The 21,619-nt window shown below is 36.4% G+C and overlaps 1 protein-coding gene across 1 annotated transcript in view; it reads right to left on the bottom strand.

Annotated features, from left to right (window-relative positions):
- CCDC175 (coiled-coil domain containing 175) overlaps window positions 1–21,619 on the bottom strand; it is a 75,153-nt gene that overhangs the window by 29,321 nt on the left and 24,213 nt on the right. Inside the window, exons 7-11 of the mRNA XM_060004464.1 lie at window positions 18,837–18,946; window positions 15,242–15,323; window positions 7,088–7,224; window positions 4,790–4,900; window positions 3,887–3,958 (exon numbers count right to left, since the gene is read on the bottom strand). Coding sequence (XP_059860447.1) covers window positions 3,887–3,958; window positions 4,790–4,900; window positions 7,088–7,224; window positions 15,242–15,323; window positions 18,837–18,946 — 512 coding nt within the window. The remainder of the gene's footprint in view (window positions 1–3,886; window positions 3,959–4,789; window positions 4,901–7,087; window positions 7,225–15,241; window positions 15,324–18,836; window positions 18,947–21,619) is intronic.

Here is a 21,619-nt window from a genome sequence, read left to right as displayed (position 1 = left end):
TTACACCAATGGACACAACATGGACACATCATCCAGACAGAAAATTAATAAGGAAACAGAAGCTTTAAATGACACAACAGACCAGAGAGATTTCATTGATATTTATAGGACATTCCATCCAAAAACAGCAGATTACACTTTCTTTTCAAGTGCACAAAGAACATTCTCCAGGATAGATCACATCTTGGATCACAAATCAAGCCTCAGTAAACATAAGAAAATTGAAATCATATCAAGCATCTTTTCTGACCACAATGTTATGAGATTAAAATCAATTACAGGGAAAAAAACATAAAGAACACAAACACATGGAGGCTAAATAATACGTTACTAAATAACCAAGGGATCACTGAAGAAATCAAAGAGGAAATCAAAAAATACCTAGAGATAAATGACAACAAAAACACAATGATCCAAAACCTATGGGATGCAGAAAAATCAGTTCTAAGAGGGAAGTTTATAGCAACACAATCCTACCTCAAGAAACAAGAAACATCTCAAATAAACAAACTAACCTTACACCTAAAGGAACTAGAGAACGCAGAACAAACAAAACCCAAAGTTAGTAGAAGGAAAGAAATCATAAAGATGAGAGCAGAAATAAATGAAATAGAGACAAAGAAAACAATAGCAAAGATCAATAAAACTAAAAGCTGGTTCTTTGAGAAGATACACAAAATTGATAAACCTTTAGCCAGACTCATCAAGAAAAAGAAGGAGAGGACTCAAATCAATAAAATTAGAAATGAAAAAAGAGAAGTTACAATGGATATCGCAGAAATACAAAGCATCCTAAGAGACTACTACAAGCAACTCTATGCCAATAAAATGGATGACCTGGAAGAAATTCTTAGAAAGGTATAACCTTCCAAGACTGAATCAGGAAGAGATAGAAAATATGAACAGACCAAGTAATGAAATTGAAACTGTGATTTAAAATCTTACAACAAACAAAAGCCCAGGACCAGATGGCTTCACAGGTGAATTCTATAAAGCATTTAGACAAGAGCTAACACCCATCTGTCTCAAACTCTTCCAAAAAGCTGCAGAGGAAGGAACACTCTCAAATTCATTCTACAAGGCCACTATCACCCTGATACCAAAACCAGACAAAGATACTACAAAAAGAGAAAATTACAGACCAATATCACTGATGAATATAGATGCAAAAATCCTCAAGAAAATACTAGCAAACAGAATCCAACAACACATTAAAAGGATCATACACCATGATCAAGTGGGAATTATCCCAGGGATGCAAGGATTCTTCAATATAGGCAAATCAATCAATGTGATACACCATATTAGCAAATTGAAGAAAAACCATATGACCATCTCAAAAGATGCAGAAAAAGCTTTTGACAAAATGCATCACCCATTTATGATAAGAACTCCCCAGAAAGTGGGCATAGAGGGAAGCTACCTCAACATAATAAAGGCCATATACAACAAACCCACAGCAAACATCATTCTCATTGGTGAAAAACTGAAAGCATTTCCTCTAAGATCAGGGACAAGACAAGGATGTCCACTGTCATCACTATTATTCAACATAGTTTTGGAAGTCCTAGCCACAGCAATCAGAGAAGAAAAAGAAATAAAAGGAATACAAATTGGAAAAGAAGAAGTAAAATTGTCACTGTTTGCAGATGCCATGGTACTATACATAGAGAATCCTAAAGATGTCACGAGAAAACTACTAGAGCTAATCAATGGATTTGGTAAAGTTCCAGGACGCAGAATTAATGCACAGAAATCTCTTGCATTCCTATATGCTAACAACAAGGTATCAGAAAGAGAAAGTAAGGAAACAATACCATTCACCATTGCAACAAAAAGAATAAAATACTTAGGAATGAACCTATCTAAGGAAGTAAAATACCTGTACTCAGAAAACTATAAGATACTGATGAAAGAAATCAAAGATGACACAAACAGATGGAGAGATATACCATGTTCTTGGATTGGAAGAATCAATATTGTGAAAATGACTATACTACCCAAAGCAATCTACAGATTCAATGCAATCCCTAGCAAACTAGCAATGGCATTTTTTTACAGAACTAGAATAAAAAATCTTAAAATTTGTATGGCGACACAAAAGACCCTGAATAGCCAAAGCGATCCTGAGGGAAAAAAACGGAGCTGGAGGAACCAGACTCCCTGTCTTCAGACTATACTACAAAGCTACAGTAATCAAGACAATATTGTACTGGCACAAAAACAGAAATACAGATCAATGGAACCGGATAGAAAACCCAGAGATAAATCCAAATACCTGGTCAGCTAATCTATGACAAAGGAGGCAAGGATATACAATGGAGAAAAGACAGTCTCTTAAATAAGTGGTGCTGGGAAAACTGGACAGCTACATGTGAAAGAATGAAATTATAACACTCCCTAACACCATACACAATAATAAACTCAAAATGGCTTAAAGACCTAAATGGAAGACCGGACACTATAAAACTCTTAGTGGAAAACAGGAAGAACACTCTTTTTTTTTTTTTGCGGTACGCGGGCCTCTCACTGTTGCGGCCTCTCCCGTTGTAGAGCACAGGCTCCAGGCGCGCAGGTTCAGCGGCCATGGCTCACGGGCCTAGCCGCTCCATGGCATGTGGGATCTTCCCGGACCGGGGCACGAACCCGTGTCCCCTGCATCGGCAGGCAGACTCTCAACCACTGCACCACGAGGGAAGCCCCAGGAAGAACACTCTTTGACATAAATCACAGCAAGATCTTTTTTGATCCACCTCCTAGAGTAATGGAAATAAAAACAAGAATAAACAAATGGGACCTAATGAAACTTCAAAGCTTTTGCACAGCAAAGGAAACTATAAACAAGAAAAGAAGGCAACTCTCAGAATGGGAAAAAATATTTGCAAATGAATCAATGGACAAAAGATTAATCTCCAAACTATATAAACAGCTCATGCAGCTCAATATTAAAGAAACACACAACCCAATCCAAAAATGGGCAGAAGACCTAAATAGACATTTCTCCCAAGAAGACATACAGATGGCCAAGAAGCACATGAAAAGCTGCTCAACGTCACTAATTATTAGAGAAATGCAAATCAAAACTACAATGAGGTATCACCTCACACCAGTTAGAATGGGCATCATCAGAAAATCTACAAACAACAAATGCTGGAGAGGGTGTGGAGAAAAGGGAACCCTCTTGGTCTGTTGGTGGGAATGTAAATTGATACAGCCACTATGGAGAACAGTATGGAGGTTCCTTAAAAAACTGAAAATAGAATTACCATATGACCCAGTAATCCCACTACTGGGCATATACCGACAGAAAACCATAATTCAAAAAGACACATGCACCCCAATGTTCATTGAAGCACTATTTACAATAGCCAGGTCATGGAAGCAACCTAAATGCCCATCAACAGACGAATGGATAAAGAAGATGTGGTACATATGTACAATGGACAGACAAATGGATAAAGAAGATATGGAACATATACACAGTGGAACATTACTTAGTCATAAAAAGGAATGAAACTGGGTCATTTGTAGAGATGTGGATGGACCTAGAGACTGTCATACAGAGTGAAGTCAGAAAGAGAAAAACAAATATTGAATATTAACATATATATGTGAAATCTAGAAAAACGGTACAGATGAACTGGTTTGCAAGGCAGAAATAGAGACACAAATGTAAAGAATAAACATATGGACACCAAGGGGGGAAAGCTGAGGGGGTGTGCGGGGGGTGGGATGAATTTGGAGATTGGGATTGAAATAAATACAGTAATATGTATAAAATACATAACTAATAAGGACCTGCTGTATAAAAATATAAATAAATAAAATTAAATTTTAAAAAGATAACATATACTACTTATAATATAAATGAGTTTTCTTTTTTTACCATCTCTGAAGTTTTCTTTCCAGGTTATCGTTCAGGACTTTTATTTGTTTCCGATATGCTTCCTTTGTTGCTCTAAAAACAAGAAAAATATATTGGATTTTGCATTTGTGGGAGCTGTTAAAATGTATAGTAGACTGTATGTATAATTCACATGCACAATAAGGCTACCATCTAATTGGGAGACAAAACAAACCTTGTGAAACAACAGATTTTATTGGCAGACTAATGGAAAGACAATTACAATTTTTGCAAGTGTAAACTGATTTTGCAAGTATTCCAGCCAAGGATAGAGAAGAATGGATTTTGGCGAGGCAGTTGAGGAAAGGTTATTAGAGGATAATGTTTAATAGAGGGAGGAACATGGATTGCCAGAATGGAGGTGCAATCTCACCAAGGAAAGGACATCATCCTATGCAAAGAAACAGAGGAAAGGAGCAGCAAGTCAGGACTCTTGTGACTAAGGCAAACTTGCTGCATACAGAGGACATGAAGGGAAATAACACTGACATAGGAAGGGTTAAGGTCAACAAATTGGTGAGGAACTCTGGGTTCTAGACTGAGTTCTGATTTACTGCCATGTATAATTTAGAAAGCCAATAAATATTCTTGAATTAGGGATAAGTGGTAACTAAGGGTAGAAGATGTGCTTGTGAATCTGGGATGAAGGGGAATGTGAAGGCTGTAACAGAGGTATTAGACACAGCTTATGTACAACTCAGTGCCTGTCTATCCTTTCAGTGAAAGATTCGATGATAATGACTTTTCTGGACTGTAAAAGAGAGTCAATTATGAACCTCCTTTTCTATAGTATATTAGAAATTGGCATAGATTTGTTGCTACCATTTATTAAAAAGATAAATGTAGAGGAATGAAGATTAAAATTTTCAAAGGCAACAAACATACCGATGAAGCTCATTGAGTCTGATAAGTCCTTCTTCCATATTTCTGATGTCTACTTTTCTTTTTGATAGGAAGTTTTCTTTCTGAGATATAAATGCCAGTTGTTTCTGATTTCTACCACGAAAAAACAGAGTAATCATATATTTAAGGTTGAAATAATCATTTTTAACTCCTCAGCATAAGAAAATATGCAACCACAAACAAGAATTTAAAAAGTAGTTTGGAAAGTTTAGTTCATGAACTGTTTATCAAATAAATTAGTAAAAATAGAAACAAAGTCTTTTTGCTAGTGGTGGCTAAATTTATGAAAATCTCTAAGCCATGAAAGGAACATTAACTGCAATAGTAACCATAAAAGCACAAGAACAATTCTATAGTATTTTATCATGCTGAGTGGGTGTGTCTCTTTTAATGAATTTATCAGTTCTGTTATGTTATTTTGTAAAAGGTGAAGGAATCAATCAGACCGACTTTGGATAGTGGTCTACCTCTTCCTAGTAGTGTGACCTTGAAAAGAGACTTCACCTGTGGATGAGTCTCAGTTTCCCCATCCATAAAGTGGGGATCACAATACCTATCTCACTGGTTTTAAGGATTAACCGAGATGTGAAGTGACAACGCCAGTGGGTGGCACTCATGAGGCATTTTGTAAAGAGTGGTTATTTTTCATCTCTAACTTACAGAGAAAATAATGGGAAGTTTATGATTTTGTTCAAATTTCTAGACATTGATAGGAATGTGCTTGTAACAGGAAGTACTTTATCTAAGTGTCTCATCTTCTTCAAAACTGCTATGGACTGAATTGTGTCCCCCCACAAATTCATATGCTGAAGCCCTAGGCCCCAGTGAGATAGTATTTGAAGATGGGGCCTTTGGGAGGTGATTAGATTTATATGAGGTCATGAGGATGGAGTCCTCATGGTGAGATTAGTGCCCTCATAAGCAGAGACACCAGACAGCTCTCTCTCTTTTGCGCTCTCTCTCTCTCTCTCTCTCTCTTTCCCCTCTATGAGGACATAGCAAGAAGGTGGTTGGCCATCTGCAAGTCAGGAAGAGAGCTCTCACCAGAACCTGACCATGCTGGCACCCTGATTTCAGATGTCCAGCCTCCAGAACTATGAGAAATCAATTTCTGTTGTTTAAGCCTCCTGGTCCATGGTAATTTGTTATGGTAGCCCAAGCTGAAGAAGACACAAACCAACAACAGTAGTAAATGTTTTATTGTTACAATTATTTGTCATCAGCACATTTTATGATTCAAACTGATAACTTAGTATGATCTGAGGAAAGTTTTTGCCTGAAGAATACTATTAGTAGGCTATTCAATTGGATGATACAAAATGATTGCAATAACTCTCTGCATCCTAAATGCTGCAACAGTGACCATAAATTCAGCTTCACATAAGTGGGCCTGGACACCATAATTACACTTCCATGTGATTTAACTTTGAGTGTAGTAATGTATTACTACTTACATAACTCATACTTGCAAGATGTTATTCTGTAATACTCATCAGGAAAACACTGGTGAAAGCCCACTACCTGCTAAGCAATGGACAAGATCCTGAAGATACAGTGCTGAGTAAGACAGAGCAACTGCTCTGATCTGTTCATAGTTCAGTGGGACAAAGGGATTTGTACCCAGCTGACAACAATGCAGTGACTGATAAAAAGGAATGACCTCAGAGGGACGTTCCAGAGGATCATTGTGGTGAGAGGGAGGTGGATAAGTTAGGAGTGGTAAAACAGAAAGTGGGAAGAACTTATGAGAGGCAAGCCAAACCAAAGAAGCTAAAAGGGGTGAAAAGAGTGGAGTTGGAGAGGAGGATAGGATATTTTTGAGAAATATTTGGGAGGTGAAATTGACAAGCCTTGGTGCTTGAATGGAGTCCTAGTAAAAGATAGGGGTTTCCTTGAATAATTTCCCAGTCTCTGGGTTAGGGGATTGTGTCAATGACAAAACCTTTTTCTGAGAAAGGAAATGTAGGTGCAAAGCCAGTTTCTGATGAAGGTAGATCTCATAGTTTCTCTAGGCAGTCTCATGGGGTAAAAGCATGATTATTCTTTCAAGAGTCTGATTTAGAAGTAAAAATAATAGATTTGGCGTTTATGGATTTGATCTGACCCATATGAGGAAAGCATTATTCAGTATATATAGAGGCGCATTAGGAGTGTATTTACAATTGGGTAAAGAACATTTCATTGTTATCAATAGATTTTAAACTAGGATAAGCTTAAGTGGAGAAGTAACCCATAACTAAAGCATGTTGAGTCATGTATGGATTATGGATAGAAACATACTCAGAATAAATTTTCTGTTTCTGCATAAAAACTTTATCCTCCTCATTTAGGACAATCTTATATTGTCTCGAAACAGTATGCAGTTTCTCTCGTAGATCTTTGTTCTTGAAATGACATTTGTGTAGCTTTTCAGCCATCTAGAAAAAAAAGGAATTGAAGTAGAGGATTTGTTTCACGGCTCTTTCGGTGGGCAACTCTCTAGAGCACTGGGTATATTATTTAACATACAATGACTATGCCTTAAATGTTGAGTGATCTAATTCTATATCAAATATGTAACTGTACGTTTTGGGGCCTCTTCCATAAATTATGACAAATGTGTAGAAAGGTAGTAAACACTGATGCCATAAAGTAAAGTAATAAACCATAGTAAAGTAGTAAACCATAAAGTAATAATTGATATTAAAATAAGAATTGGGATTAATAAACTGGGATCATTCAACAAGATCTGTATGTCCTTTTCCCAGAAAATAAACTACACCAGGGAAAAGAAAATGTAACATCCATAGGAACTCTTGTTCAAAATCTCTTTGACTGGATATCATGCTTAACTTTTGTTAAATATTTCTATTCAAGGACAAAAGATAGTACCCATTAGTGTTCTGAATGAGGTGAGAACTTTGTGCTTGGATGTCTCTACTGAATTGCTTCAAATGAGGTAAGAAAATTAGGTTAGGTAGGAATGGTGGGCTAAGGATCACTAAAATAGATGGATGAAAAGAGTTCTTAAAAGTGTTGCAGAGGGGCTTCCCTGGTGGCGCAATGGTTAAGAATCTGCCTGCCAATGCAGGGAACATGGGTTTGAGCCCTGGTCCGGGAAGATCCCACACGCCGCAGAGCAACCAAGCCCTTGCGCCACAACTACTGAGCCTGCACTCTAGAGCCTACAAGCCACAACTACTTCCACAACTACTTCCACAACTTCTACAACTACTGAAGCCCGTGCGCCTAAAGCCCGTGCTCCGCAACAAGAGAAGCCACTGCAATGAGAAGCCTGCGCACCACAATGATGAGTAGCCCTCACTCGCCACAACTAGAGAAAGCCCGCGCATAGCAACAAAGACCCAACGTAGCCAAAAATAAATAAAATAAATAAATTTATTAAAAAAAATTGTTGCAGAACTAACAAGATAATGAGGAATTAGTAAGCCTAATTCTACAAGAAAGTAAGAATCCAGACTGGTAAACCTAGCACTGAAAACTCCTTTTACTCTGAGGACATTTACTGATATAGAAGAAGCCACTTGGAATCTGAGATTTGGTTCTTTTACATGACAAGGGGGACAAAAGTCAACACTTAGAGCTTATCCAGGTGTTATGCCTGATAAACCTCCTGCCACATTAGTCTGGGATTCCAGAGAGCTTCACCCTCTGAAGAAGAGTGAATTAGAAGCTAACAAGCTATGGTCCAGCCTGACTTAGATCACCAGGGAACCTAAAGGTGGATTAAGGAGGTTTGGGACTGTTAACATCCCAGGTATCTGACAGAAGTGAATGAAATCTGTTCCTGAGAAATACACTGTCATCCTAGACCTCAAATTGTTTCTACAAACACCTTTTTTGAAATACAATGTCCAGTGTACAGTTTTCCAATAGAAGGAAACAAGACAGCATGAACAAAAATTGGCAGAAACAATAGATGACAGAACCAGTCCTACAAAAATACCAGGTATTGGAAATAGACACTGAAATATAAAAATACTGTATTTATTATGATCAAAGAATACTAGACATGCTTGAAAAATATGGCAAGGAATTGGAAAAAATAAAGAGCAACAAAGCAGATTTGAAAATTACCAGTTGAAAAATACAACAACCAAAATTAAGAATTGAAATAAGACCATTCTGCCCAGAATGCAGCAGGGGTAGACAAAAAGTAGAAAATAGAGAAGAGCGAGTAAGATACAGACAGGATATTTTATTAGTACAAATAAGTGTGTTCATATAACTGGAGTCTCAGAAAAACAAGAAAAAGCATGGGACAAAAGAAATATGTGAACAGATAATGGCTAAGAATTTTGCAGAACTTACAAAATACAGCAACTCACGGATTTAAGATGCCCAATAAATCCCAAGCAGGATAAATAAAAAGAAAAACTTGGACATATCATAGTGAAATTGAATAACTAGGTCAAAGGGAACAAAAAAGACCTAAGATAAATGAAAGACATGCTGTGTTCATGGATTGGAAACTTCAATATTGTTAAAACATAAAATCCTCCCCAAATTGATCTATAGATTTAATTCAACCCCAATCAAAATCCAAACAGGCTTTTGGGCAGGACTTGACAGACTGAAATTCAAAGGGCCAAGAATAATGGAAGCAATCTTGTAGAAGAACAAAGTTAAAGGATTTTTACTACTAACTATAAAGGCTTATTTTAAAGCTACTAATTAAGAGTGCATGGTTTTAATGTGAGAAGAGATTAAGTCCAAATGAATAAAATAGATGCTACAGATTCACACATATACTTATAATATATTTATGATCCACAGTTGATTTATGACAAAAGTGCCACTGAAATATAGTGGAGGAAAGTACTATCTTTCCATTTAACAGTGCTAGTTAATTGGACAATCTTATGTGAAAGTATGAATCTGGACTACCATTTCACAGAACACACACACACACACACACACACACACACACACACACACACATTCCAGACAGCTTGCAGTACTTAACGTGAAAAAGCAAACACTAAAGCTTCTACAAGATCACGTAGGAGAATATCCTCAAGACATAGGACATGAAAAGCATAAGCCAAAAAGGAAAAGATTGATAAACTATACTTCATTAAAATTAATAAACTACATTTATCAAAAGATAGATATGTACACGAAGACTGTACACTTACAGTAAATATTCTGTTCTGTATATGTGTAATATTTCATAATAAAAGTTAAAGTTAGAATAGAATTTTGTGTCATTATTGAACTTGCCTCCTATAACTCACGAGAATTAAGATTGGATGTCAGGAAGAGTTCAGTTTTTATCCAACACTTATTTGTGGTCTTTTTGACGATAGCCATTCTGACAGGTGTGAGGTGATATCTCATTGTGGATTTGATTTGCATTTCCTTGATGATTGGTGATGTTGAGAATCTTTTCATGTGCTTGTTTGCCATCTGTATGTCTTTGGAAATATGTGTATTCAGATCCTCTGCCCATTGTTTAATCAGGTTGTTTTTTAGATGTTGAGTTGTATGAGTTCTTTGCATATTTTGAATATTAACCCCATGTCAGATATATTGTTTGCCAATATTTTCTCCCATTCAGTAGGCTGTCTTTTCGTTTTGTTAATAGTTTTCTTTGCTGTGCAAAAGCCTTTTAGTTTGATGTAGTCCCATTTGTTTATTTTTGCTTTTGTTGCTATTGCCTGAGGAGACATACTCAATAAAAATAAGTAAGACTGTTGTCAAAGAGTGTACTGCCTATGTTTTCTTCTATGAGTTTTATGATTTCACGTTTTACATCTAAGTCTTTAACCCATTTTGAGTTGATTTTTGTATATGATGTGAGGAAGTAGTCCAATTTGATTCTTTTGCATGTTGCTATCCAGTTTTCCCAAAATTATTTATTAGAAAGGCTATCTTTTCCCCATTGTATATTCTTGCCTTCTTTGTCATAGATTAATAAACTATATATGCAGGTTTAGTTCTGTGCTCTCTATTCTGTTTCATGATCTATGTGTCTGTTTCTGTGCCAGTACCATACCATTTTCATTACTGTAGCTTTGTAGTATAGTTTGAAATCAGAACGTGTAATACCTCCAGCTTTGTTCTTCTTCCTCAAGATTGTTTTGGCTATTCAGGGTATTTTGTGTTTTGGTAAAAATTTTAGAATTATTTGTTCCAATTTTGTGAAAAATATCACTGGAATTTTAATAGGGATTGGATTGAATCTGTAGATTGTCTTGGGGTATATGGTTATTTTAACAATTTTAATTCTCCCAATGGTAAAATATATATCTTTCCATTTGTGTCATATTCAATTTTTTCATTACTGTCTTATAGTTTTCCAAGTACAGGTCTTTTACCTCCTTAGTTAGATTTACTCTTAGATATTTTATTCTTTTGAATCAATTATAAATGGAATTGTTTCCTTAATTCCTCTTTCTGATAGTTTGTCATTAGTGTATAGAAATGCAACAGATTTCTGTATATTAATTTTGTATGCTGCAACTTTACTGAATTCACTGATGAGCTCTAGTGGTTTTTTGTTTTGGTGGTGGCTCTGGTATTTTCTATGTATAGTATCATGTCATCTGTAAACATTGACAGTTTTACTTCTTCCTTTTCCACTTGGATTCTTTTTCTTGTCTGAAAAAGACTGTGGCTAGGATTTCTAATACTATGTTGAATAAAAGGGGTGACAGTGGGCAGCCTTATCCTGTTCTTGATTGTAGAAGAAATACTTTCAACTTTTGACCTTTGAGTATGATTTTAGCTATAAGCTTGTTGTATATGGCCTCTATTATGTTGAGGTATGTTCCCTCTACACCCACTTTATTGAGTTTTTTTTCATAAATGGGTGCTGAATTTTGTCAAAAGCTTTTTCTGATCTATCAAAATAATCATATGATTTTTTAAAATTTTTATTTATTTATTTATTGTTTATTTATTTTTGGCTGCACTGGGTTGCTGTGTGTGGAGCACAGCAACTTTCTCTGGTTGTGGCAAGCAGGGGCTACTCTTCATTGCAGTGACAGGCTTCTCACTGCACTGGCTTCTCTTGTTGTGGAGCACAGGCTCTAGGCACTCAGGCTTCAGTAGTTGTGGCACATGGCCTCAGTAGTTGTGGCTCGTGGGCTCTAGAGCGCAGGCTCAGTAATTGTGGCACATTGGCTTAGTTGCTCTGTGGCATGTGGGATTTTCCCAGACCAGGCCTTGCACCCATGTCCCCTGCACTGGCAGGCGGATTCTTAACCACTGCACCACCCGGGAAGTCCCAATCATATGATTTTTATTTTCAATTTATTAAAGTGGTATATCACACTGATTGATTTGCAGATACTGAACTATCCTTGCATCCCTGGGATAAATCTTGCTTGAGCATAGTGTATGATCCTGTTAGTGTATTATTGAATTCAGTGTGCTAATATATATATTTTTTTTTTGCGGTACGTGGGCCTCTCACTGTGGCGGCCTCTCCCGTTACGAAGCACAGGCTCCGGATGCGCAGGCTCAGTGGCCATGGCGCATGGGCCCAGCCGCTCCGCGGCATGTTGGATCCTCCCGGACCAGGGCACGAACCCCTGCCCCCTGCATCGGCAGGCAGACTCTCAACCACTGTGCCACCAGGGAAGCCCCAGTATGTTAATATTTGTTGAGGATTTTTGCAACTATGCTCATCAGTAATTTTGGCCTGTAATATTCTCTTTTTTGTGGTGTCTTTGTCCGGTTTTGGTATCAGGGTGATGCTGGACTCATAAAACGGGTTCTTAAATTTTGGGGGAAGAGTTTAAGAAGGATAGGCATTAACTCTTCTTTAAATGTTTGGTAGAATTTACCTGTGAACCTGTCCAATCCTGGACTTTCTTCATTGACAGTTTTTTTTTTTTTCTGATTCATTTTCATTACTGGTAATTGGTCTGTTCATATTTTATATTTCTTCCTGATTCAGTCTTGGGAAATTGTACATTTCTAGGAATTTATTCACTTCTTCTAGGTTTTCCATTTTATTGACATATTATTGTTTGTAGTAATCTCTTACGATCCTTTGTATTCCTGTGGTGTAGGTTGGAATTTCACTTCTGATTTTATTGATTTGGGCCCTCTCTCTTTTCTTCTTGATTAGTCTAAATAAAATTTATCAATTTTGCTTATCTTTTCAAAGAACAATCTCTTAGTTTCATTGATCTTTTCTATTGTTTTATTTTTAAGTCTCTATTTCATTTATTTCTGCTCTGGTCCTTATTATTTTTTTCCTCTTACTTTGTTTTGTTTGTTCTTATTTTTCTAGTTCCTTTAGATGTAAGGTTAGGTTGTTTGTTTGAGATCTTCCTTCTTTCTGAAGTAGGCCTGTATCACTATAAACTTCCCTCTTAGAACTGTTTTTGCTGTGTCCCATATATTTTGAATCATTGTGTTTCCATTTTCATTTGTCTCCAGGTATTTTTAAATTTCCTCTCTGATTTCTTCAGTGACCCATTGGTTGTTTAGTAGCATATTGTTTAGCTTCCATGTGTTTGTGGTTTTTGTAGGGTTTTGTTTTGGTTTGGTTTTGGTAGTTGATTTCTAGTCTTATACACTGTGGTCAGAAAAGATGCTTGATATGATTTCAATTTCTTAAACTTGTAGACTCTTGTTTGTGTCCTAGCATATGATCTACCTTACAGAATGTTCCATGTGCACTTGAAAATAATGTGTATTCTGCTGCTTTCGGAAGGAAAGCTCTCTCTATATATATCTGTTGATTCCATTGGTCTAATGTGTCACTTAAAGCCATTGTTTCCTTATTGGTATTCTGTCTGGATGATCTGTCCATTGATGTAAGTGAGGTGTTAAAATCCTCTACTATTATTATGTTATCATCAATTTCACCCTTTATATTTGTTAATATTTGCTTTATGTATTTAGGTGTTTCTATGTTGGGTGCATATATGTTTACAATTGTTATTTCTTGTTGGATTGATCCATTTCTCAGTCTATAATATCCTTCTTTGTCTCTCGTTACAGTCTTTGCTCTAAAGTCTATTTGTCTGATATAAGCATTGCTATCCCAGCTTTCTTTTTGTTTCCATTTGCACTGAACACCTGTTTCATGCCCTTTCAGTCTGTGTGTGTCTTAGATCTGAAGCTAGTCCCTTATAGACAGCAAATATAGAGAGTTTTTCTTTTTTTAAATCTGTCAGCCACTCTATGTCTTTTGATTGCAGTATTTAGCCCATTTACATTTAAAGCAATTATTAATAGATATGTACTTATTAACATTTTGTTGGCTGTTTTCTGGTTGTTTTGGTAGTTCTTTTTTGTTCATTTCTTCTTCTTTTGTTCTCTTCCTTTGTGATTTGATTACTGTCTTTACTGTTATGTTTGGATTCATTTCTCTCTTATTTGTGTGCATCTATTATAAATTTTTGGTCTGTAGTTACCATGAAGTATATATATAACAACTTTTTTATATATGTGATTAAGTTGATGATCTTAAGTTTGAACACATTCTAACAACCCTGCATTTTTATGCGCCCCCACCACATTTAATGTTTTTGATATCACATTGTCCATCTTTTTGTTTTTTGTATCCCTTAACTACTTATTGTGGATATAGATGATTTTACTACTTTTGTCTTTTGACATTCCCACTAGCTTTTATAAGTAGTTGACCTTTACTCTATGTTTGCCTTTACCAATGAGATTTTTCCTTTCATAATTTTCATATTTCTAGCTGTGGTCTTTTCTTTTCCATTTAGAGAAGTCCCTTTTATGTTTCTTGTAAAGTAGGTTTAGTACTACTGAACTCTTTTAGCTTTTGTTTGTCTGTAAAACTCTTTATCTCTCATTGAAATCTGAATGATAGCCTTGCCAGGTAGAGTATTGGTTGTAGGTTTTTTTCTTTTCATCACTTTAAATATATCATGCCACTTTTTTCTGACCTAAAAAGTTTCTGCTAAAAAGTCAGCTGATAGTTTTATTGGAGTTCCCTTGTACACAGCCAGTCACCTTTCCTTTGCTGCTTTTAAGATTCTTTATCTTTAATTTTTTCCATTTTAATTACAATGTGCCTTGGTGTGGTCCTCTTTGGGTTCATCTTGTTTGGGAATCTCTATGCTTCTTGGACTTAGATCTGTTTTCTTTCTCAGGTTAGGGAAGTTTTCAGCTACTATTTCTTCAATTATGTTCTCTGCCCCTTTCTCTCTCTCTTCTTTCTGGGACCCCTATAATGTGAATATTAATACACTGATATTGTCCCAGAGGTCTCTTAAACTATCCTCATTTTTTAAAAATTCTTTTTTCTGCTCAGCTTAGGTGATTTTCACTATTCTCTTCCAGTTTTCTGATCAAATCTTTAAATCAATTACTGTGAATGATCATGATTATTATTAGTTAATGAAAATGCTACTTTTGGAAAATTTCACATTTTTCACATATACTTAAAATGTTAACTAAAAATTAATTATAATCTTAAAGCCATCATTTCTGTCTTCCTACCTGTTTTATCTTCAGCAATAATTCTTTTTTTTCATAATTAGATTCATCATCCAGTTTTTCCTTGTTATTCCTAAAGAAAAGCCTATGAACAAAGGAAGCCAAATAAATTCCTATTAGGACATGTTTTCCAGCAAAGCCACATTTACTTATGACATCAGAAACTTCCAGTCTCCATCTCCCTATACAATATATTTATTTACAATTCATTAAAATAAACAAAATTTTTACTCTTTTGAATTGATGTATTAATATTTCATTTATTTATATATTAATTTAAGAAGCAATTTTTGAACACCTACACTCTGGGAGATACAGCACAAAGTCTCTACCCTCATGGAAATTACACTCTAGTCGAGTAGACAGACTATAAGAAAGTTATCAAAAAATATATATATATTTCAGATAGTGTTAAATGCTCCAAAGATCACAAAGTAGGGTAAAGGATAGAGAAATCCTGAGAGTGAGGATGGTACTGTAGACAGGTGATTAGGGAACATCTCTTGGGATAACTTGTGAAAGACCTGAAGGATGAGAAGGAGCCAGATATTTGAAGATCTTAAGGAACAGCTTTTCATATAGAAGGAACAGCAGGTGATAATATCCTGAGATAGGAACAAGCTTGGTGTATTGAATATTTGATGAAGACAGGAGTGTGAGAAGGCTGGAGAGTTAGACACAGCCCAGATCATATAGGGTCTTGAGGACAAGGTAGAAGTTCAGATTTTATTTTGAAGGGAACCAGGGGAGGATTTTTTAAGGAAAGGAGTGACATGAACTGATTCACATCTTGTAAAAATGACTCTGGCTACTTAGTAGAGAAAGACAATAGTATAGGAAGATAGACTACGTAGAAGTCTATGGCAGTGGTCCAGAAGAGATAATGGTGGCTCAGATTAAGGTTGTAGTGGTGAAGCTGGTGAGAAACAGCTGGACTCAGGATATATTTTAAAGATGAAGGCAACAGGACATACTTTGGATTTGGCTGGAGTTAGAGTTGGGTTAGGGTTAGGTTAGTTGATTAGCTGGGTTAGGGTTAGGTAGCAAGGAAAACAGGAATGGTGGATGACTCCTAGTGTTTTGGCTGGAGTAACTAGGTAAATAGTGATATGGAAGATTAAAGAAAGAGCTATTTCAAGGAGATGGGAAATTAAGAATTCTGTTTAGGACATGTATATTTGAGATATCCTCCAAGTGGAAAGGTCAAATAAGCTGTAGACTATATGCAGTTAGAGGTCAGGGTTGGATATATAGATATGGAAGTCACTGGGGTACAGAAAGTATGAGACTGAATGAAGTCACATATGGAGAGTATGAGTAGAGAATAGAGAACAGTGAAGGGCTGATAACTCCTAAATTTAGAGACAAAAAGAAGAACTGGAACAAGTAAAGGGTCCTGAGAAGAAGCAGTGTAGTAAATGAAATAAGAGAATGTGAAGTTTGGGAAGCCAAGTGAAGAAAGTATATCAAGAAGATGGAAGTGAACATCTGTGTCAAATTCTATAAAGAATTTAAAAACTTTGAGGAATAGATCAGATTACTAAAATTTGGCAGGATGAAAATCTTTGGTAACCTTGACAATTTTGAAACCATGTCAGTCCTTTTTAAAAAGCATCTATAATTTTTATAGCCTCTTGCACTATAATGGTAAGTATATACTTTGGGTCACAAATTGGATGTCATTTATACACAATATTTAGCTTCCAATTCCCCACTTCCCACATGTTGATAACCAGCTGAATGACGAAAAATGTCATAGCAATTTAGAAAGATAGGCACTGATTTGCCTTTATTATGCAAATACATCATGCTGGATATCAATAATAGCAAAGAAGAAGGATTAAACTAGCAATGCCTCCTGTGGATCTGTGAAGAATTTGAGGTACCCTTAACTGTCCACATATAGAATTTAAACTTGGAGTTGAGTAATTTTTGCTTTCCCTCAATATTTTGACCTCAAAATAGATAATGAGCTTGCAAGTTAACGATTTCATGGTGGGTGGGATGGGGGAAATTAAGACTAATAGATTAATAGGAAGTTGAGTTATATAAATTATTTGTTTCTTGTATAATTTATTCTTAAAGAATCTTATAGAATATTATAAAACAACACTGTTTGATTCTTCAAATCCACCAAACAAGAACTGAGCTGCCTCTCCCTACCTCCAAAGATAGAGAAAAGGAACTAAGTGACAAAATAAAAATACAGAGAATTTTCTTTTAATTTGCCAAGTTATAAAGAAGAAAAAGTAAAGTTTTATTAATAAAAGGGGGGGAAACTTATATCCTCAATCACCAAATTAATCAAAAGCACTTTTCCTCAGTGAGATTCCACATGAAAACCCTTGAAAGGCTGGGACTGAAAACAAAAAGATGAGCCATTCAAAATGAAAGATCAATGAATCCCCATTTTTATCTTGGACATACATTTAAAACCAGTTAGCTAACATGAAGTCTGCTTATAAATAAAACTTTATCAGTGTTTCAAGGCTTTTAATCATAATTCCTAGAAATAAGTTAAGAGCTAATCTATATTTTCCACTATGATTCTTTGCCTAGTTTTTAAGAAATAGATATCAACTAAAATTATCGAATCACTTTCAAAGAAAAAGATTTTTTATTCTGATTTTTAATTGTTGTATTACTTGAGCTTTCCAATTTTAAATCTGGTACTGAGTATAAGGATTATTGCATATTTTATGGACTGTTGATGATAGAGTAGAATAGTACTGTGCAGTTGTTATTTTAGAAGACATAATTTTAATCCCAATACATTCAAATCTATGTAGAAATGAGCCACATTGTAACAGGATCCCACATGTGGAATTACTTATCTTTTGCGGAATCTGCTCAGACCATAATTTGTCTTTTAAACTGTCAGTAAACCCTGGGGGTAAGCCCAGAAGCCATGTTTATATTAAAAGACCCCACCTTCCTATCCAGAGCTGAGCCAAACAGCTTTTGATGGGAAATCTGGGAATTCTCCTGGGAGAGAATCTGTTGGTCAGTCTCTAAAGATAGATGGATCTGTGACAGGTAAACTCAGAGGGTTTGGAATGGCCATGCTTAGCCACGGACTCACCAGGAAGAGAACACAGCATGTAGATAAAGAGAGAATCGCAGAAGGAAGCAAACACTAGGCCTTGAGACAGATGGAATATTTCCTTATGTTTCTGGTTTCAGTTCCATGGTAAAAGTTTTTGCCTTGAGGCTTCCCTGTATTTTCTCAATAAGTGCTGCAAGTCCCCCTTGACTAAGAACAACAACTGTAGCAGCATGGTTAGGTGAGTTGTAGCCCTATGGCAGTGCCTTCCTCCAGGCGCGTATTTGTAGGGAGTAAGGAACTGAAATAAGGATAGTACACACCCCAAATTCCCTCCCTTTTCCTAAACTAACCACATCATCCTCAATTTTTTTCTCTTGATCATCTGAAAGACTGTTTAATTTCAAAATGAAGAGGTGATTCTATAAAGCTGACAATCACACAACTTTTAGTAAAATAAGAGAATAATTTTCATCTACTATTAAATAAATTTTTTTTAATGAAAGGAACATAACATCTAGAAGTGCTTCTGTAAAGATAAAGTATTATACTTACATTTTATCCTCCAGGATCTTACAGGATTTCTTCATGTCTTCAACCTGTTGTTCCCAATGTCTTATTGATTCTTGTAGTTGTGATATCTCTAAATTGTGATCACTAAGAACCTGTTGAAAATTCAGTAAAATTGGGGCATTCAATCATCATCAAATGATTCATGACAGAAGTCCAATTCACTAAATATTCATGTATCATCCATTCAACTTTTACACTGGGGGTGTCCTTTAGTTAAAATAAAAAGCAATCAGGGGCTTCACTGGTGGCGCAGTGGTTGAGAATCTGCCTGCCGATGCAAGGGACATGGGTTTGAGCCCTGGTCTGGGAAGATCCCACGTGCCGCGGAGCGGCTGGGCCCGTGAGCCACAACTACTGAGCCTGCGCGTCTGGAGCCTGTGTTCCGCAACAAGAGGCCGCGATAGTCAGAGGCCCGCGCACCACGATGAAGAGTGGCCCCTGCTCACCGCACTGGAGAAAGCCCTCGCACAGAAACGAGGACCCAACGCAGCCAAAAATAAATAAATTAATTAATTAATTAAAAAATATATATATATATAAAGCAATCATTATACTGCTTGTTTCTTTATAAAACAAACTGAGACAGAAATAATCCTGAATTCATCAGAAAAGAAAACAAAATTTGGGAGGGAGAGAAACCAATTATAGCAATGTGAAAACTATAAAAACAGTTTTCAAGACATGAATTCATCTTGACTACCATTTAAAAAAATTAAATATACATTTTCATAATTATTTTCAACATGTTATTCCAGGATACTAGAATGAGTATTATAAAAAGAAAAGTCAAAACAAATTGGGTCTTTCACCTTAGTTGATAGCTATGTCCATGTTGCAAAGATTTTTTTCTTAATATTTAATCAGTAATTTAGAAATGGAAAAATTGGGTACTATGAAAAAATATTAGCATGATTAAAAAGGAAATACGGATGGAGAAAATTCATAGTGAACATATTTTTACAACACAGTTTTGGAATAAAGAAAAGGGAAAGCAAACTTATCAGAGCTTGGGTCTGCATTTCAGCTTGTGAGGGAAAGTGGAGCTGAGAGAAAAGCTGATCAAACAAATTCCTTTGCTCTCTGGCATAGAGCTACCATGGACAGATTATTTAGAGCCACCTAACCCTGCACATCAGTGTGGGGTCAGAAAAACACCTGTTGGGGGTATAGAGGTTCTTTCAGTCATGCCAGGTGAGACAGGTGGGTGAAAGCTCCCCAAACTATTTTTTTTTTCCTCTAAATCACTCATATGACTGAACTTGTGGGCTATAAGTAGTTCCAGAGTTAACATGAGTCTGAAATCCTAGATATGCCATCAAAAATTAGCAGAATGTCCAAAGAACTCTGACCAATAATCAGGATTAGTGACTATACACTGAAGGCCCGTCCTGCCTGACATCCATAACCTCTAGCCCTCGATCCTCCCCGCCCTGGACATGTAGGGCACCTTGAGAATCACACATCATTATTCTTTTCTGCCAGCATCACACCAGTTTGACCTGGCTGCAGAGTTTTCTAAACTAAAAGCACCACATGAAGATGAACCTGAAATTCCCTGTAGTCTCAAGTCCATAGCCAAAATGTTGTTTTCTAATCTCAGGCAATAACAACAACAAACTTTACCAAATACAAAACACTCAGCTAAAAGCCTTATAGGCATGACCTCATTCTATCTCCACAAAAGCCCTTTGAAATAGGTAATATTATTACCACCATATTATAGGTGAGGAAACTTCGGGTTGGTAAAGCCAAGACTTGAACCCAGGTCTCTGTGATACTGAAGTTCGTGCTTTAAACACAATTCTCCACTGGTAAGGTGGGGTGGGGCGCTGGATTGGGGGGAGGAAGAGAATGACACTGGAGCTGAGTTTACCCCTGCCACCTCAAGCCTTGACTTATCTGTCTTTAGAGATCTTTGAAGAACAGGTTAAGGAACATATACTTCATTTTTCCAAACCAGGTGGTGTGCTTGGCATAATTTATGAGGCCCCAACTGGGGATATGAGCTTAGGCGTGCCGATAAGATCTGTTTTATACAATCCCCGTGTTCTCCTTTGAGCCTAGCCTGACTCATGCTTCCTTACTATGTTGATATATGAAGAAACAGATAATCACCTTTTTAAACGCACATATCTGGGGGAACTTTTTGATTTTACTAATGTTTTGTAATTGGATGTCATAATAGATATATTGAAACTATAATGGTCAAAATCACACTATAAATAGTATTGATATAATGGAATTAACTGAAGACTCTGATAAGCAATGCGATGTTTTAGTATTACTGTTGCCCCACATAGTTTTACATGTAATTCTGAACACAAATAGAAGAAATACGCTAGACTCATTAATTCAACTGTGATAGATTAACAGGTGTTTCTGTTTTAATTAACGTAGAAGTAGTATTAATATTAACCTCTTCAATTATAGTCACTGCATAAGCTTCAGTTTTCTTATCTTTAAAATGAGGGTAATCCTCACAAAATATTTATCACAATACTGGCTTTCACTCGATGTTGTTAATTTTTTTTTTTTTTTTTTTTTTTTTTTTGTGGTACACGGGCCTCTCACTGTTGTGGCCTCTCCCGTTGCGGAGCACAGGCTCCGGACGCACAGGCTCAGCGGCCATGGCTCACGGGCCCAGCCGCTCCGCGGCATGTGGGATCTTCCCGGACCGGGGCACGAACCCGTGTCCCCTGCATTGGCAGGCGGACTCTCAACCACTGCGCCACCAGGGAAGCCCAATGTTGTTAATTTTTAAAAAT

Source organism: Delphinus delphis, chromosome 2 (genome assembly GCF_949987515.2).
Source record: "Delphinus delphis chromosome 2, mDelDel1.2, whole genome shotgun sequence".
In the NCBI taxonomy this organism is placed as follows: domain Eukaryota; kingdom Metazoa; phylum Chordata; class Mammalia; order Artiodactyla; family Delphinidae; genus Delphinus; species Delphinus delphis.
This window is presented reverse-complemented; position numbering and strand designations above follow the sequence as displayed.